We start from the raw sequence: 16,281 nt of genomic DNA on the forward strand, positions 1-16,281 counted from the left end.
CCCACACTTTAGATTTCAAAGCATCTGGTAACTCTCTTATAGTCAGTAATACTGCGTTGTCTGAAATTAATTAACTTCTTATTTCTTCAGGGCTTAATTAACCTATTTTTAAGGATTGTCAGGTTTTTTAGTTTACCTTTTCTCTCTTCTCTTGGAGTTACCTTCTGAGTCCATCATTTCTTATTAGCACCATAGGGTGAGGTATAGGAAAAAGAGGACATAAAGCCCATACTAGTCCATTTTGTGCAGAGCAAAACGACATAATAGGTAAAGGGGTGGAGGCTGTTGCATGAAATTGTGTTCAGAGAATGTGTTCGGGAATATACCTCCTATGTTAAGAAACTCTTCAGAAACTCGCTTTGACATAGGCTGTAAAGGAGACACGTATGACCTGTGCAAAAAATTTAGCTGGAGGTCATTGGGCACTCTCAACTCCACTAGAAAGAACTGTTGTACAGTGAACAAACCATTCTGTTGTCTGTGCCCACAAAACACAGAAGGATGGACTTCACATTATAGAATTAGTTAAAACTCAGAAGTCCTATTCACTTTTAATAGTAATTCAAACAGGAATGAAAATGCACCTTTTGGCAGGTAGTAGGGGTCTGGTAAAAGTCTCCCAGAAAGATATTTACTAATTCCTACCTTACTCTTCATCCTGTTTAAGAAAGCTCTAACACTCCCCAGATCTTCTGTTTTCCTTGCTGGATGTCTAGCTTACATAGGTGTCCCTGTGATTTATCCTAGCTCATGAGTAACACTAAGAAATTCTAGCCTGTTGAGTGATACATCCAAAAGGCCATTCCTCCCGGGTCCTTGGAGCTCTCTTAATTTCCTCTTAGATCTCTATCCTTATACTAACTGCAGTCTTATGTAAACATTTCTGTACCCTCATTTCTATCCCCTCTTTGCTTCTATCAAAACTTAATGAAGAACTAAGTTTACTGCCTTCTTTTTTTGACTTTTGAAAAGGCATAGCAAAAAGTCTACAGCTCCATGAATTTTCACAAACAGAACACCCAGACCAATATCCAGAACACCCAGCCAAACCCCAGAATCCTCCACTGGTCCCTCAAAACCCTCCTGTGCTCCCTTTAGTCACTTTCCTGACTTCTAACAGCATAGACAAAGGTTACCTGCCTTTATACTCCTATAAATGAAATTATGTAATCTGTACTCTTTCACATTTGGCTTCATTTCACTGCAATTTTTAATAAAGAGGAAGTAAAGCACATACCTATCATTATTTCTATTAACATTAGATTCAGTTATTTAAATTTACTTTGTAATATATTCAGTATTTAATTTTTAAAACCCAAAGAATTATTTTATAAAATAATAACATTTGATATCTATTAATGAGGTTTAAAATATATGACAAATTAAAATTTTAGTACAATACCTATAATCTCCTAGAAAGTGGTAAAGAAAATATTACATTCAAGAATCTTATGTTGGTCATGTTCTCATAATTTTTTGAAATAGTAGACTTCCAGAAGTTAGGTTCATGGCAAAACAGAGTGGAAAGTACAAAGCATTCCCATTTTGCCTTTTGCGCTCACCCATACACAGCTTCCCTCATTATCAATATCTGGAACAGAGTGCTATATTCGTTACAGTCGATGAACTTACATTGACACATTATTATCATCTGAAGTTTGCAGAGTTCATTTTTTTTCTAACAGAGAAATGTGTAGTAAAGGTTATATTTCAGAGCTTAGGGAAACCAACAAGGAAAGGTGCTATCTTCCCGGGCTCATAACAGTGGGGAGATTTACCACCCTAGACCTAAAGGAACAGGGTAAGAAGTGGTTACTAGAATCTGAAGAAACCAGATATACCTATAGGTGAGGGTTGCCAGGTAAAATCTGTGGCATTTAGTTGAAGAATGTAGTCAACTGCTCAGACCACACAATGAAGGAAGCAGAAGAAATACTTCTCTCTCCTCTCTTCCTACCTATCTATCTTTTGCTCTTCTCTCTTGTTGTAGACAAACAGAACAGAAATCAAGAAATCTTTGTTGTAGACAAACAGAAATCAAGAGCCCAGTTGACACAGTCTATAAAACTTTTGCGTCCCAGGTCCAAAGCAGGATGAGGGGTATTTTGGAAGGATAACAGGAAATATCCAGCAGAGTGAATTTCTCTATTAAGGAAATATCTTTTGCTCCTGGAATAGTTTTATACACAACTGAAATCGAAACTAAAAATAGCATATGTAACAAGTTGTTAAAAAAGATTCCTTTTTTTTCATTTTTTAAATTTTCATTCCTTTTGGAAAGGAGCTGAACTTTTGTAATCGCCACCCCCCCCAACCCCATATTGTTTGCTTAGTTAAATCTCTGTGACAAAAATGTTTGTATGTGTTTGGGTATGTAAATATAACTCTGTGGATAGAAGCTACATTTTGTTCCCAGTTATCAACTCAAGAATAGTGATTCACCTTTAGGCTATTATGTACAGTTATCAAAATACATGTAGAGTTCATTCTTGATGTGTATTCTATGGGTTTTGACAAATGTATAATAACACGTATCTGCCAATATAATGTCATACAGAATGGTTTCACTGCCTTAAAAATCCTCTGTGCTTTGCCTGTTCATTCTTCTCTTCCTCCAACCAATGGCAACCACCAATCTTTTTACTATTTCCATAGTTTTGCCTTTTCCAGAACGTCATATAGTTGAAATTAGACAGTATGTAGGCTTTTCAGATTGGCTTATTTCACTTAATAATATGCATTTAAGCTTGTCTTTCATCATTTGATTGCTCATTTCTTTTTAGCACTGAATAATATTCCATTGTCTGGATCTACTACAGTGTTTTTATCTATTCATCTATTAAGGGACATCTTGGTTGCTTCCAAGTTTTGGCAATTATGATCCAAGCTGCTATAAACATTTATGCGCAGGTTTTTGTGTGGATCTAGGTTTTTTTAATTATTTGGTTCAATACCAAAGAGCAGGATTGCCAGATCATATAGTAAGATTACATTTAGTTTTGTAAGGAGCTGCCAAACTATCTTCCAAAGTGGCTGTACTAGCTTTGATATCTACCAGCAATGAATGGGAGTTCCTGTTGCTTCACTTGCCTTGCCAGCATTGATTGTTGTCGGTGTTCTGTATTCTAGATATTCTAATAGGTATGCGGTGGCCTTAATTTGTAATGGCTTGTAATGTTAAGCATCTTTTATAAGATTATTTTCCATCTGTAGATCTTCATTGTTGAGGTATCTTTTCAGGCCTCTTGTCCAGGTTTATTTGGGTTGTTCATTTTCCTATTGTTTACTTTTAAGAATTCTTTATGTATTTTGGATAATAGTCCTTTATCAGATGTATCTTTTGTAAATATTTTCTCCTAGTCTGACTTGTGTTCTCATTCTCTTGGTGTTGTCTTCTGCAGACAGGAAGTTTTAATTGTAATGAAGTCCATCTTATCAATTATTTCTTTTATGGATTATGCCTTTGGTGTTATATCTAAAAGGTCATCACCATATACAGGATCATCTGGGTTTTCTCCTGTGTATGAGTTTTATAGTTTTAATTTTATTTTGAATTTGAGTTTTTTTTTTTTTCTGAAGTGTATAAGGTCTGTGTCTAGATTTATTTTTTTGCATGTAGATGTCTGGTTGTTCCAGTACTGTTTGTTGAACTTACTTTTTTTTTAAATTTGGTTAGAGGTCATATTTTTGTATTGGCATCAGCCAAAATCATGGTTCTAAAATATTATTTTTTTTTTAATTTTTTTTTCAACGTTTATTTTTATTTTGGGGACAGAGAGAGACAGAGCATGAACGGGGGAAGGGCAGAGAGAGAGGGAGACACAGAATCGGAAACAGGCTCCAGGCTCTGAGCCATCAGCCCAGAGCCCGACGCGGGGCTCGAACTCACAGACCGCAAGATCGTGACCTGGCTGAAGTCGGACGCTTAACCTACTGCGCCACCCAGGCGCCCCATCTAAAATATTATTTTTTAATTAATCTCAGAAATTATTATAGAAAACAGTTTCAGCTGACTCCTTGAAGATTTTTGTTCATACTCAATTGTTTAAATGTCATTAGAAGTAAAGTCAAACATTCTTTGTGGCCCAAATGTAATTGTGTATGTTATTATTGTTATGGTTGTTTCTGTGATTATTGGGGCTGAAGGGGCACAAATATAATATTTAAAAAATGGTGAAAGAAATAAAATCAGTAAAATTGAATTGAGAAACTATCCAGTGAAAATATTGATACATAGGACTTATACACTGTTCAGATGTTGGGCATTTGAATAAAGAATATGGATATTAACTGTGACTCCTGAAGTATATTTCACCTTCCAGGAAACAGCATTCTCATGACTGTTTCAATTTTAATCAGGATCATGAAAAAAATACTCCTCAGTTGCCTAACTCCATCCATCTCTACCCTGGCAAGTGGAGAGAAGGAAATTATACTCTTCCAGCTACTTCTCTAGGATAATTTCAAAATATACAGAACATCAATGTAGGGCCTAGCAATTTTTTTTTCTTTAGTGTGTAATGCTTTTGTTTTACCGGGGAAGAAAGCACATTTCTTTTCCTGATTTAGCTGTTAATGACAACATGTCAGAATTGTCACAAATTCGAGAATCATTGTATTCTAGAATGCTAAGAGGCATTTGAGAAAACTTTCAGTGCTTTGCACATTGTACACATTTCTGGAAATAAGTGCTCTCTGATTTTTCTATCCCCATGTTTATCTTTTAAAACGACACTGGTCCTCTGTAAAAAAGCGTCAGACTACGTTTCAGGACATTTGTTTCCCTGTAGTAGTTAAATTAGAATTAGTTCGGCATATCTTTTTGATCCTACTCAATATACTTCAACCAAAACCAAAAAGAGAACTGACACTTTTTATACACAAAGTATTTGGGATAAGGCAGGGGAATGGCATTTTCCCACTATTAAAGTCTGCAATTAACTAGTAGATTTGGGAGAGAAAGATTTTCCTTTCTTCTTAAACACGCTGTATATGGGCACAAACTATCAGATATTGTTAAAAAACAATGAGATTTTTATTGCAATGTTTGCATAATATTTTCTTTTTATACCTTTACAGGTTGTGTGCTTCATCAGTTTGAACCATCTGAGCCTTTAAAGTGAGCAGCAGATGCGTAATTTAAATAATACTTCTTTGGACAATTATATGCTAATGTATGAGTAAACAAACACCATTTCCTGTTGGATTTTTTTAAAGCATTACTTGAAGTCATCTTTTGGCTTTTGAGCATGATAGCAATGTGCTTCACTGGTATTGAAGCAGAAAATAACCAGTCCATAAATTTTCTAGTAACCTCCACACACAAATGTTTATGAAAGTTAAATACCACCTTTAGCAAACTCAAGGATGGTTTCAGCTGAATAGCTTTAAGTTCTGCAACAGATATAACTAGAAAGTAAATTTCTAATCCCAAAAGTTTCTAAGTTTACAGTGGACTACACACACACACACACACACACGCACACACACACACACACACACACACGCACATACATACACACACTCCTCTTTACATAGAAATAAAGAAAATAATCAAAAAATAATAAAGTGACATGGTGGAAAAAGAAAGGATATGTTTCCTTGCCATTGTCAAAATAAACTTTCTAACTCCATAGAGGTTGAGGAAGAGTAGAATTTTTTAATTGCTTCATATCTTTGAACAAGGACTCAGATAAATCAAATGACATTTGAGCTTGTGTTAACTTTGTCTGGCATTTACAAAAAATGCTTCCAGAGCCATTTCACTACCTATTTTATTATTTTTTGTTAATCTTAAGAATTGACAATGCTAAGAATCAGAAATGTTCAGAGTATTGTGATCAACATTCATCTTCTTTACTACATTTTTAAAGTGTCATAACTTAGGCATGATGTGTTTGTAGATGAGTGTAATGCACTATTTGAAAATTTTAGCGATTTACTGCAGATTTTAGATACTTCATTCTTAATGGCCCATATGTTCAGCTTAGGTGATCTGTGGCCTCATTTGATAGTACGAGGCACCACGCTTAGAAATTCAACCTAACATAAAAAATTAACCCTGCATATGCAAGAGTTCTTTGAAATCATAATACCTGATTAGCTTCTCCATCTCTGTCATTTGATATGAATTAGGAATCAGATGTTGAATGCCATGGTGTTCTCCAGTGATATTTCCTAAGGTTTCAAATACTTCCTTTTGTGAATCAAGGAATATGATTTCTTAATCACTGTGGTTAAAAAGACTTTTCATGGTTTTCTGGCAAAGACAATGTCACAGAGACATAAAATTGATTAATTCCAGCGTGGGTTCAGATCACTTGAAATGTAGAGTAGTAGGGGTCAAATAAAGTGAGCTATGTACTGGTTAGGGAAAAACAATTTAAATGCTTAAAACTTTAGCATATTTTCTGTCATCAGGGACTTTAAATCACCAAAATTCTATTAGTTTTTGGAGGTGAAAAATAATTTTTGCATTTGAGATTTATATTCAAACAAATGTATATGTGTAAAGATGATAAGCCCGTAACAATAATTTCTCAGATGTTTTATTTTGTATCTCAGTGGAAGTTTTCTTTTGATGATAAATTTTAAGTTTATCCATATTGAGCTTTTTTAGGGCTAATTACTTTGACTTGAAATATAATAATAATCCTAGGCATCTTAATGCTTTTTATCTTAAAGTACTTTTGTATACATACAAACAGGATATATATATACACATACACACACACACACACACACACACACACACACACACACATCTCTCATTAGCCCTAACAGTCATATGTGGGAGGAAAAGTAAGTGCGTGTTCTTATGCCATTTGATAACATAAATGTATAAAGTTAAGTTAAATATTCAAAACTTGCAGATAGGAAGTTAAGGAATTGGGACTAGACTGAGAATTTTCAATTCTATGTTTAATCCTCCAGATATCAAAGGAACTGAAATAGGTCATTGTTCTCAAGGCAGCCTATTAAAATTGCTCATTCTTCATTCATTTACCAGGTTATTTATTCAACAGATTGCTAATGAATGCCTACTCTGTACTATCTTTATTAGGATCATCACCAGCAGTGGCACGCAAAGGGCAGTCCCTGCCCTCAGGAGGACGCAGTTCAGTGGGGCAAGCAGTTGTTTACAAAAAACTACAAAATGTGAAGTATTAGGGTGCTGACCTAGAGACTATCTTGGGAGGAGGAGGGCACGGCTGATTAGATAGGGAAGTCGGTGACTTGATGACATCATCACGAAAGTGGTGGTACTTAAACTGAGACCTGAATTCTGAAAAAGACAAGGACCTAGGAAAAAACTAATATAAAAGTCTTAAGGCAGAAAAGAGACTTTTTGTCACTACCATGCTGAATTCTTCTGTCAATGGACTCAGATCCTTTTTGCTAGAAAGTATGTTACTTCCCCCAAATTCTCAAAGTGGCACATGTAGTGTAAACACTTAGTAGAAACTCAGGAAGGCCTCCCAGGGTGTAAGCATGTGCTCTACGTGAGCTTGCACTCCATTCCACTGAAGTTGGGAAGTACTGATTTTAAACATGTTTTTTTTAAAGTTCACACTGTGAACATGCTACTACTGAAGAGTGAGGAAATATTTTGTCTTGCAAATATTTCCCAGATGATAATATCAGTGGTTGGCAAGTATGTTATAGCAAACTCTATCTGGTAATGATTAGTCACATGTTAATTTTCACAGCAATTTCAACAACTGCTGTGAGCTTATATGGAAAGCAAACTGTCTGCACTCTGTGTCATCATTGAGTCCCATGTGCCCAAGGAGAAAGAGGTTGGTTTGGATGGATCAGATTTGAACTTTGATGCTGTGTTCCTGGGTGGAGTCATCCTCTGGCCAAAAGCAGTAAACAGGGCTCTCAGTGGAGGGTTCCCTGAAAGAGCAGTGATAATGAGGTGCTGGGATGATCTCTCTAAACAGACCAGAGCCATCTAGCTTTCGTTCTGTAGATGTGTTTTCTTGCTATTGACAAAAGATCACCATCCTGGTCTGAGAAGGATAGGGGCAGGTTGGCCTCCTTCAAGGCAAACCAGACCTTGCTTGTGTAGCTGGTTCGTTTTCTCAACTAACGTATGGACAAGGATTCCTCCATATCATGTTGTCTTCCTAGTTTGTGAGGTTCCACCATGGAGTTTGTGGCCAAAGTCACAGCTAATAATGCAGTCTAATCTAATCCAATCCAATCTAATAATAATAAGTGACTTCTTTTGTATACTTTATGCATGTTTCCTTGGAGGCCTTTATAGGAGGAGGATAGGTTAAGCCAAGGCAGACCTTGTGTATTCCCAGTTTTCCTATCCAAATAATCTCTTCAATGCAAGTCCTTTAAAGAATCTCAAACTAAATTTAGGTTAAGATAAATTAAAATACATACACACATGCATAATGCAAACATAAATACATGGTATAGAAGGTTGTAATAGATATAAGAAATATCCTTCTAACATAATGTTTAATTTATCTCTCTCCATTGTAACATAAACCAGGAAATTAAGAATACAGCAATAACAAAAAATAAAGAAGCCTTACAAAACTGAGAAGTAGAGGATGACTCTGTTGACTTTTTAAAAAAAATTTTAAATATTTTTATTTATTTTTGAGACAGAGACAGAGAGAGACAGAGAGAGACAGGGGAGGGGCAGAGAGAGAGGGAGACACAGAATCTGAAGCAGGGTCCAGGCTCTGAGCTGTCAGCACAGAGCCTGATGCAGGGCTTGAACTCACAGACCATAAGATCATGACCTGAGCCGAAGTCAGATGCTCAACCAACTGAGCCACCCAGGTGCTCCATACTCTGTTGACTTTTAAAGTTATAGTAAAGTATAACTCCTGGATTTAAAATCTGAGTTTTGTATTTTATTCAATAGCATTTTTCTTATTTCTCCTGAAATTTCCAGTGGAAAAATAGGCTAATAGAAATACTAACATTTATTGAGTCCTTCTGATGTGCCAAGCATATTTTTAAGCATCTTTTGTGTATTACCCCATTTAATCCTCAAAATAATCTGATGAAGTAGGAACAATTTTTATCCCTATTTCTGCAGATGAGGAAACTGAAGTATAGGCTCTAGTTTACTTACCGAGTAAAGTGGTACAGCCAGGACTTGAGCCCTGGGAGACTTACTTAGCCTAGAGGTGCATGGCTAATGACTGTGGTGGTTATGGTAATTACTATGGTAACCACCTGTAATGATAACTGCTATTGTAGAAACAGAGGGAAACTTATTAGTGAAAAAACTGTGTATTTAAAAGAAAAAACAAAGAACATTTGTAGTTTCAATAGAACAGTGGGACTCATGGAGTCAGATTAGTTCTCTGTGGCTATGCAGGTGACGTGAGACAAAATGAAAACTGACTGAAGGAAAACCAAAACCAATAAAGGTCATTTCTGGGACCCCTGGCTGGCTCAGTTGGTACAGCAGGTGACTCTTGATCTTGGGGTTGTGAGTTCAAGCCCCACATTGGTGGAGATTACATTAAAAAATAAATTAAAAACTAACAAACCTTGTTTCCAAGAGTTGGAAGACAATGAATAAAATAAATGTGAAGTCAAGATAAATCTTTTGGAAGTTCATTACAGTCATTTATGAGTCTTGGATATTAACATCCATGACTTTACTGAGGCTGAGAAATGGGCATTAAGGTTCCTTCCAGCCCAGTAATTTTTACCCTATAAGCTTCATTGCTGTAAAATGCACATACAATGAAGCCAACTAGTTTTAAGTGTACAATTTGATGTGTTTTTTATGAATGAATACAATTGGATAACCACCCCCACAATCATGTTATTGAACATATTCATCACTCTTGATGGTCCTTCCTGCCTCTTTCAGTTCGTCCCTCCCTGGAAACCACTGATCTGCTTTCTGTCAGTATATTTTTGCCTTTTCAAAAATTAATACAAATGGAATTACACATTTTGCAATTTTTGTATCTGGCTTCTTCTACTTAGCATAAAGCTTTTGCAATTTACCTGCATTGTGTCTGTCAATAGTTCATTGCCTTTTTTTTTCATGAATATATCACAATTTGTGTTTCAATTAACTGGTGGATGGAATCTGGATTATTTTCAGCTTCCTCCATTATGAATAAAGCTTCTACAAACACACAAGTACAACTTTTGTGTGGACATATGCTTTTGTTTCTCCTGGGTACATAGTTTGGAGTGGCATTGCTGGAATGTATGGGAAGAATATATTTAACTTTATCAGAAACTGTCAAACTGTTTTTCTGAAGTGACTTCCATTTTGCATTCCTAACAGCAACGTATGACTGTTCCAGTTGCTGCACTCTTCTCCAACACTTGATAATGTCAGTGATTTTAATTTTAGGCATACTAGTGGGTGTATAGTGATTTCTCACTGTGAATCTACCCTGCATGTGTTCATTTCTCTGATTACTAATTGTCTTATGTATTTTTCCATACGCTAATTTGCCATTTCTGTATCTTCTTTGATTGTTTCTTCAAATCTCTTACTCATTTTAAAAACTGATTTGATTTATTTTTTTAAAGTTTATTTATTTTGAGAGAGAGAGAGAAAGAGAGAGGGGCAGAGAGAGAGAGAGAACCCCAAGAAGGCAGCACAGAGACCGACGCAGGTCTCAAACCCATGAACCAGCTGTGAGGTCATGACCTGAGCCAAAGTCAAGAGTCCAGGGCTTAACCAACTGAGCAACCCAGGCACCCCTGAATTAATTTCTTATTATTGAATTGTAAAAGTTCTTTATTCTAGAAATGAGTCTTTTATTTTATATAAATATACACAAATAAATATGTATATATATTTCACACAAATATTTTTTCTTTTCATTTTTATAATGCTGTCATTTGACAAACATTTTTAATTTTGGTGAAGGCCAGCTTATCAACCTTTTATTTTATGCATCTTACCGGTTTTGTCCTAGCTAAGAAATTTGTGTCTAACTCAAGATTACAAAAGTTTCTCCTGAAAGTTTTATAGTTTTACCTCTTACATTTACGTCTATGATCAATAGAAAGGTAATTTTTGAATATGGTATACAGTAAGGTTTGGGGTTCATGTCTTAAAATATACTCATCCTGTTGTCCTGCCACCATTTTTTGAACAGACTGCCCATTTCCCATTGAATATCCTTTTGCTGAAAATCATTTGAACACGTATGTGTGAGTATATGTCTGGGCTTGCTATCTTGTTCCATATGTTTATATGTTTATGCTTATGCTAATTTCACACTGTCTTGATTACAATAGCTTTAGGTTAGGTTTTTAAGTCAGGTAGTAAATTTTTTATTTTTAAAAATTACTTTGCTAGTCTGTCTTTTGCATCTACATTATCAATTTTAGAATTTGTCAATTTGTAAAAAAAAGACCTCTATGATTTTAATTGGGATAGAATTGAATCTGTAGCTCAATTTGGAGAAAACTGACAACTTAAAAACACTGAATCTTTTCATCTATGCACATGGTATATCTTTCCATTTATTTAGATATTTTTAAATTTCTCTCTATGGTGTAGTTTTCAGTGTAAAGATGTTGCACATATTTTGTTAAATTTACACCAATAATTTCATATGCTTGATAGTCTTTCTTGTAAATGCAATTAGTTTTTTAAATTTCCATGTCTAAATTCTTGTTGCTAGTAGAAATATTAATTTTTGTATTCTCACTTTCTATGAAGCAATCATTATTAACTTACATTTTAGCTATTTTTTTTTTTTAGTTTCCATAGGCTTTTCTACATAAACAATCATGTTGTCTGTAAATAAAGACAGTATAACTTTTTCCTTTCATATATGTATGCTGTTCAGTTTTTCTTTCTGCTTTGTAATACTGACTAGGACCTCTAGTACAATGTTGAATAACGGTAGCAAAATCAAGCATCCTTACTTTTCTTTATCTTTGTCTGAAATAATTCCATCTTTTACCATTTGGTATGACATACCAACCTGGATAAATCTAGAAAACATGAGCTATATAAACTAGCTGCAGTATAGTGTGACATATGATACAATAAAACTATAATTATATAAACATTAATACATAGGATATATTTCTATACAGATAGACAGACACATGTATAAAATGAATTAAAACATACATAGGAGTGACAAATACCTAGGATGGTGGTTATCTCTGGGAAGCAAAGAGGAGAGGAGAGGAGAGGAGGGGGTTGGAAAAAGTTCACTATTCTTCAATTGTATTTGTATTTCTTTCTTTTTTTTCACCTGAAACAAAACTAAAGGGAAGAGAAAAGAACAAGTAGTGTTTCCATAATTGGGGAAAATAGGAAGAACTTTATAGGCATGTAATTAGTATCATAAGAAATGTAAGCATGAAAAAACTGGACAGGATATTGTAAGTATTTTTTTTTTGTGAGTAATGAGAAATAAGATTGACTAATATGTTGGCATGAGAATATGGATATTAGTGAAAACCAAGTAGAGTAATTTAGATCTGCTACTGTAAGCAAAAGAGAGTCGTTGTAGTTTCTTGCTGTGTTATGAGGATTATATGTCTAGTAAGTTATCATCAAATGAATTATTTGGTACTGATTGTAAATCTTTATCTGAACCAAGGGAATCTGATCTTTTTAGAGGGACTAGCTGAACAGGTCATGTAAATGTATAAAATTGGAAGGAGATTAAGAACACAGAAGATGGGGCTAGTAGCTAGCAAATGTATGCCTTTCAACATTTTTAAATTCAAATGTAAATGTTTTGTTTGCCCAACAAAATATTCTTGCAGAGGGAGTTATAATGAAGACAGTAAGAGCGTATCATACACAAGTCATCTGTCTCTGTAAAAGTAACATCAATACATAACGACTATCTTTTGTTACCAAGCATTCCGAAGTAAACTGAAGTGTGATTTGACATTTAATCACGCTGAATGTGTACTGTGTGGAGAACAGTGAACACACACATTGGTGTTCAAAGATATGATTCGACTAGCACGGTGCTCTATAAAAGCTTATATTTCAATTAGGAGTTAAAAATATAGGCATTAAAACTTAACAAGCAAAACAAACTAGTATGAATAAACATATGTGTTCTATGTTTCCTTTATATTCTTTGTTACAAAATATGTACAAAACTAGAAAATAGAAACACAATTTTGATTATGTATACCTTGTGTGAAAGATAACTGCTCATCAATATATTTCGTGTTTTATTGAGAATTTTAGATGTTAAAAATGTTAATTTAACTTTCTGTTACTAATTATAAAATTTTTAACTTTTAGGGCAGTAGTTATGATGTCTCAGTAAAGCAATAATATCTAAATCAGAAAATTTCATTGTTTATTCCATGCAACACTGAGTGAATTTCCTTTTTATTGATAAATCTATAGCCTTCCATTCTGAAAAATGTATAATCTTAGGTAACATTTAATAACTCTTATGATTTATTGATATAATTTTTGTAATGTGAATGCTGTGTTAAAATAGGGAACTATTTCTGTGGCTATGGACATACTTCAAAGGTTAGTTTTTATTATTTTTGTCTAATTCACAGGGAGTGTAGTATTTAAAATATGACTCAATTCTTCTAGATTTTCCTTTTGAGGTTTTCCATGGTAAGTTTAAAAATATATGTACATCGTCTATTTTAAATAACCACATTAGAACTCTGATTATAGCATTTTATGATAAGGGCCTCTTTGCCATTTTAAGAAGCAGTCCTCTCTTAGCTTTCTTTAGGGAGATGAATGTGTGCAAATCAATAAGAGAATTTTCAGAAGATACAAGTGTACAATCTATCTGTTACTTAGTTTTGCTAATGAATTGCAATGAAGTCTTAAGTAGAGTATATACTGAATATATGGAATATAGTCAGAATTGCTTTTTATCGTGAGGATGACATTTAATTTAATATTTGGAAGGAGAGAAGTAGAAGATAAGCAACAATTTATGAAAATTCGGTGTACAGGAAGAAATTCAATAATCATGTGTTAGGGAGAATAGGTTTACAAATAGAGGTTGTACCATGGAATAAAATCAAAAGGAATGAAATTTCACAGCTATGATTTGCCATCACAAAAGTTTAAAAAAAAAAAAAAGCTCTTCATGTTTTACATTTACCTAGTGTTAATGTTAGGGGAAAAAAGCATAGCATAAGGGCAATAATCACCATTAATTGAGCATATGCAATTTAGTGAATGGTTTCAATGTGAAGATGTATAGGAGGCAGCTACCAAATACACTCAGGCACACAGACACAAAGTCAAACACACATCTTTCAATGTGGAAGAGAAATGGGAATATATAGAAAGATATATCGTTATATAGATAGTGATGGAAACTGAGTGTTCTGATGACAGGACCCATGTCTTATGTTTTTATTTTTCCCTATTGCACCTGGCCCATAGCAGGAACTGAGAAATAGTTGTTGAATAAATGGCATATAGATCCTTGAATCTGTATAGCAAGATTCCTACTCAACAGAAAGAGAAATAGCATTGCCAGAGAATTTGTCTCTTTTCTATCAAGTTATGTAGATTCCTAACATATATTTTCTAAATCAGAAGTTTGCAAACATTTTGGTCCTAGCACTTTTACACATAAAATTATTAAGAACCCCCAAAAGCCTTTGTTTTTATGTATTATATGTATTGATTATCCACACTAGAACTTGAAAATGATAAAATTTAAAATATTTGTTTATTCATTCACTGAAAATCATAATAAACCAACTACATTTTGATATAAATAATGTTTCAATGAAAATGGTTATTTTACAAGAAGAAAAAGTTTTATGAGAAGAACAGTATTTTTGACACTTTTACAAATCTCTTTAATGTGTGGACTAATAGAATAGAGCTTGCATTCTCATTTCTATTGCATTCAATCTGTTGCAATTTGAAATTCTAAGTGAAGAATATTGAAAAAAATCGGGTCTCTCACAGATACGTAGTGAAAGGGAAGAGTATGCTTTTTATTATTTTTTTAATGTTTATTTATTTTTTGAGAGAGCATGAGCCCTAGAAGGGCAGAAAGAGAGGGGGATAGAGGATCCGAAGCAGGCTCTGGACTGACAGCCCCAAGCCTGACACAGACTCAAACTCATGAACAGTGAGGTCATGACCTGAACCAAAGTCAGGTGCTCAACTGACTGTGCCACCCAAATGCCCCGAAAGAGAAAAGTATGTTAATAGCTTTTTTAGGTTATCATTGATACCATACCACAATTTGACAAATATTATTTCATAAAGGTTAGTTCCAATTTAGAATCTGGACTATATCATTCAACTTAAAATCTATTGGTCTATGTTGTGCTTTGAATGAATCCTTTAACTATGAAAGATTTTTAAATTTTTCGATAACATTGGCTCACTGAGTTACACATCTGTTTCAACTGTTGGAACACTTTATTACATAATACCAAAACATTATATTTGTTTTTTTAAATAAAGTTTATTTATTTATGTTGATAGAGAGAGCATGAACAGGGGAGGGGCAGAGAGAGAGGGAGAGAGAGAACCCCGCATAGTGCAGAACTCGATGCAGGGTTCGAACCCACGAACCATGAGATCATGACCTGAGCCAAAATCAAGAGTCTGACACTTAACTGACGATCCACTCAGTGCCCCAACATTATATTTGTTAATATCACCATCCATATAATCAGAAAGTCTGATCAGAAATAAGTCTGATAAGAGTTGTGGGGGATACTGATTTTCACTTGAAAGCTCAAGATTTATCATCGGCCAAAATTTCTAACAGGTTTACTTTGTTCATTTTTGAGAAAAACTTCCAAATACCCAAGTCCTGTAATTGTGGTTAATCTGTCAGTAGTTTTCCAAGTAAAAATGCTGTGCCATTTACAAGGTGCCTAGTTCCAATCCCAACTGGAATGATCACATTGGTGCCCCTGTCACCTCACCTTCCTGGAGTCAAACATCATCCTGTCTGTGACAGAAGTGCTCTGTGTGTACTTTACATTTCATCATGCAAGTTATTATGAAGATTTTTATTCCAGTCAAGACATTAAAAATCAATAAATTTTACTGCTTCATCAAAGCTATTCCTCAGCGAAACTGTTTTTTGGTTTTTTGGTTTTGTTTTTGTTTTTTGTTTTTTTTTTTTTTTTTACTGCAAGTGTGTAGCAAAGAGGAATATACCAACAACTAGTATAGCTTGGCTCCACTGCCTTCTTCATACTAAGATATCAGCAGTTTTACCCTCCATTGCCTTTTTTTCCCTTTTATTTTAACCATCAGTGCAAATATCAATATAGTAGAAGAGGCAAATACAGCTTTAATAATGCTACGAAAATAGT

At 34.4% G+C, this 16,281-nt stretch overlaps 1 protein-coding gene across 6 annotated transcripts in view; it reads left to right on the plus strand.

The window, feature by feature from the left end:
- The window catches only part of GRM8 (glutamate metabotropic receptor 8), a 775,589-nt gene that overhangs the window by 504,923 nt on the left and 254,385 nt on the right, over window positions 1-16,281 (plus strand). The window contains exons 8-9 of one of the 6 annotated variants that reach the window (XM_040472072.1): window positions 5,080-5,119; window positions 7,010-8,607. The exons of the other annotated variants lie outside the window; for them this stretch is intronic. Coding sequence (XP_040328006.1) covers window positions 5,080-5,119; window positions 7,010-7,178 — 209 coding nt within the window. The 3' untranslated portion in view covers window positions 7,179-8,607. Of the gene's footprint in view, window positions 1-5,079; window positions 5,120-7,009; window positions 8,608-16,281 lie in introns of those variants that run through there. 6 annotated transcript variants of the gene reach the window in all.

This window comes from Herpailurus yagouaroundi, unplaced genomic scaffold, assembly GCF_014898765.1.
Source record: "Herpailurus yagouaroundi ecotype Mexico unplaced genomic scaffold, PumYag 100, whole genome shotgun sequence".
NCBI classification, from domain to species: Eukaryota; Metazoa; Chordata; class Mammalia; order Carnivora; family Felidae; genus Herpailurus; species Herpailurus yagouaroundi.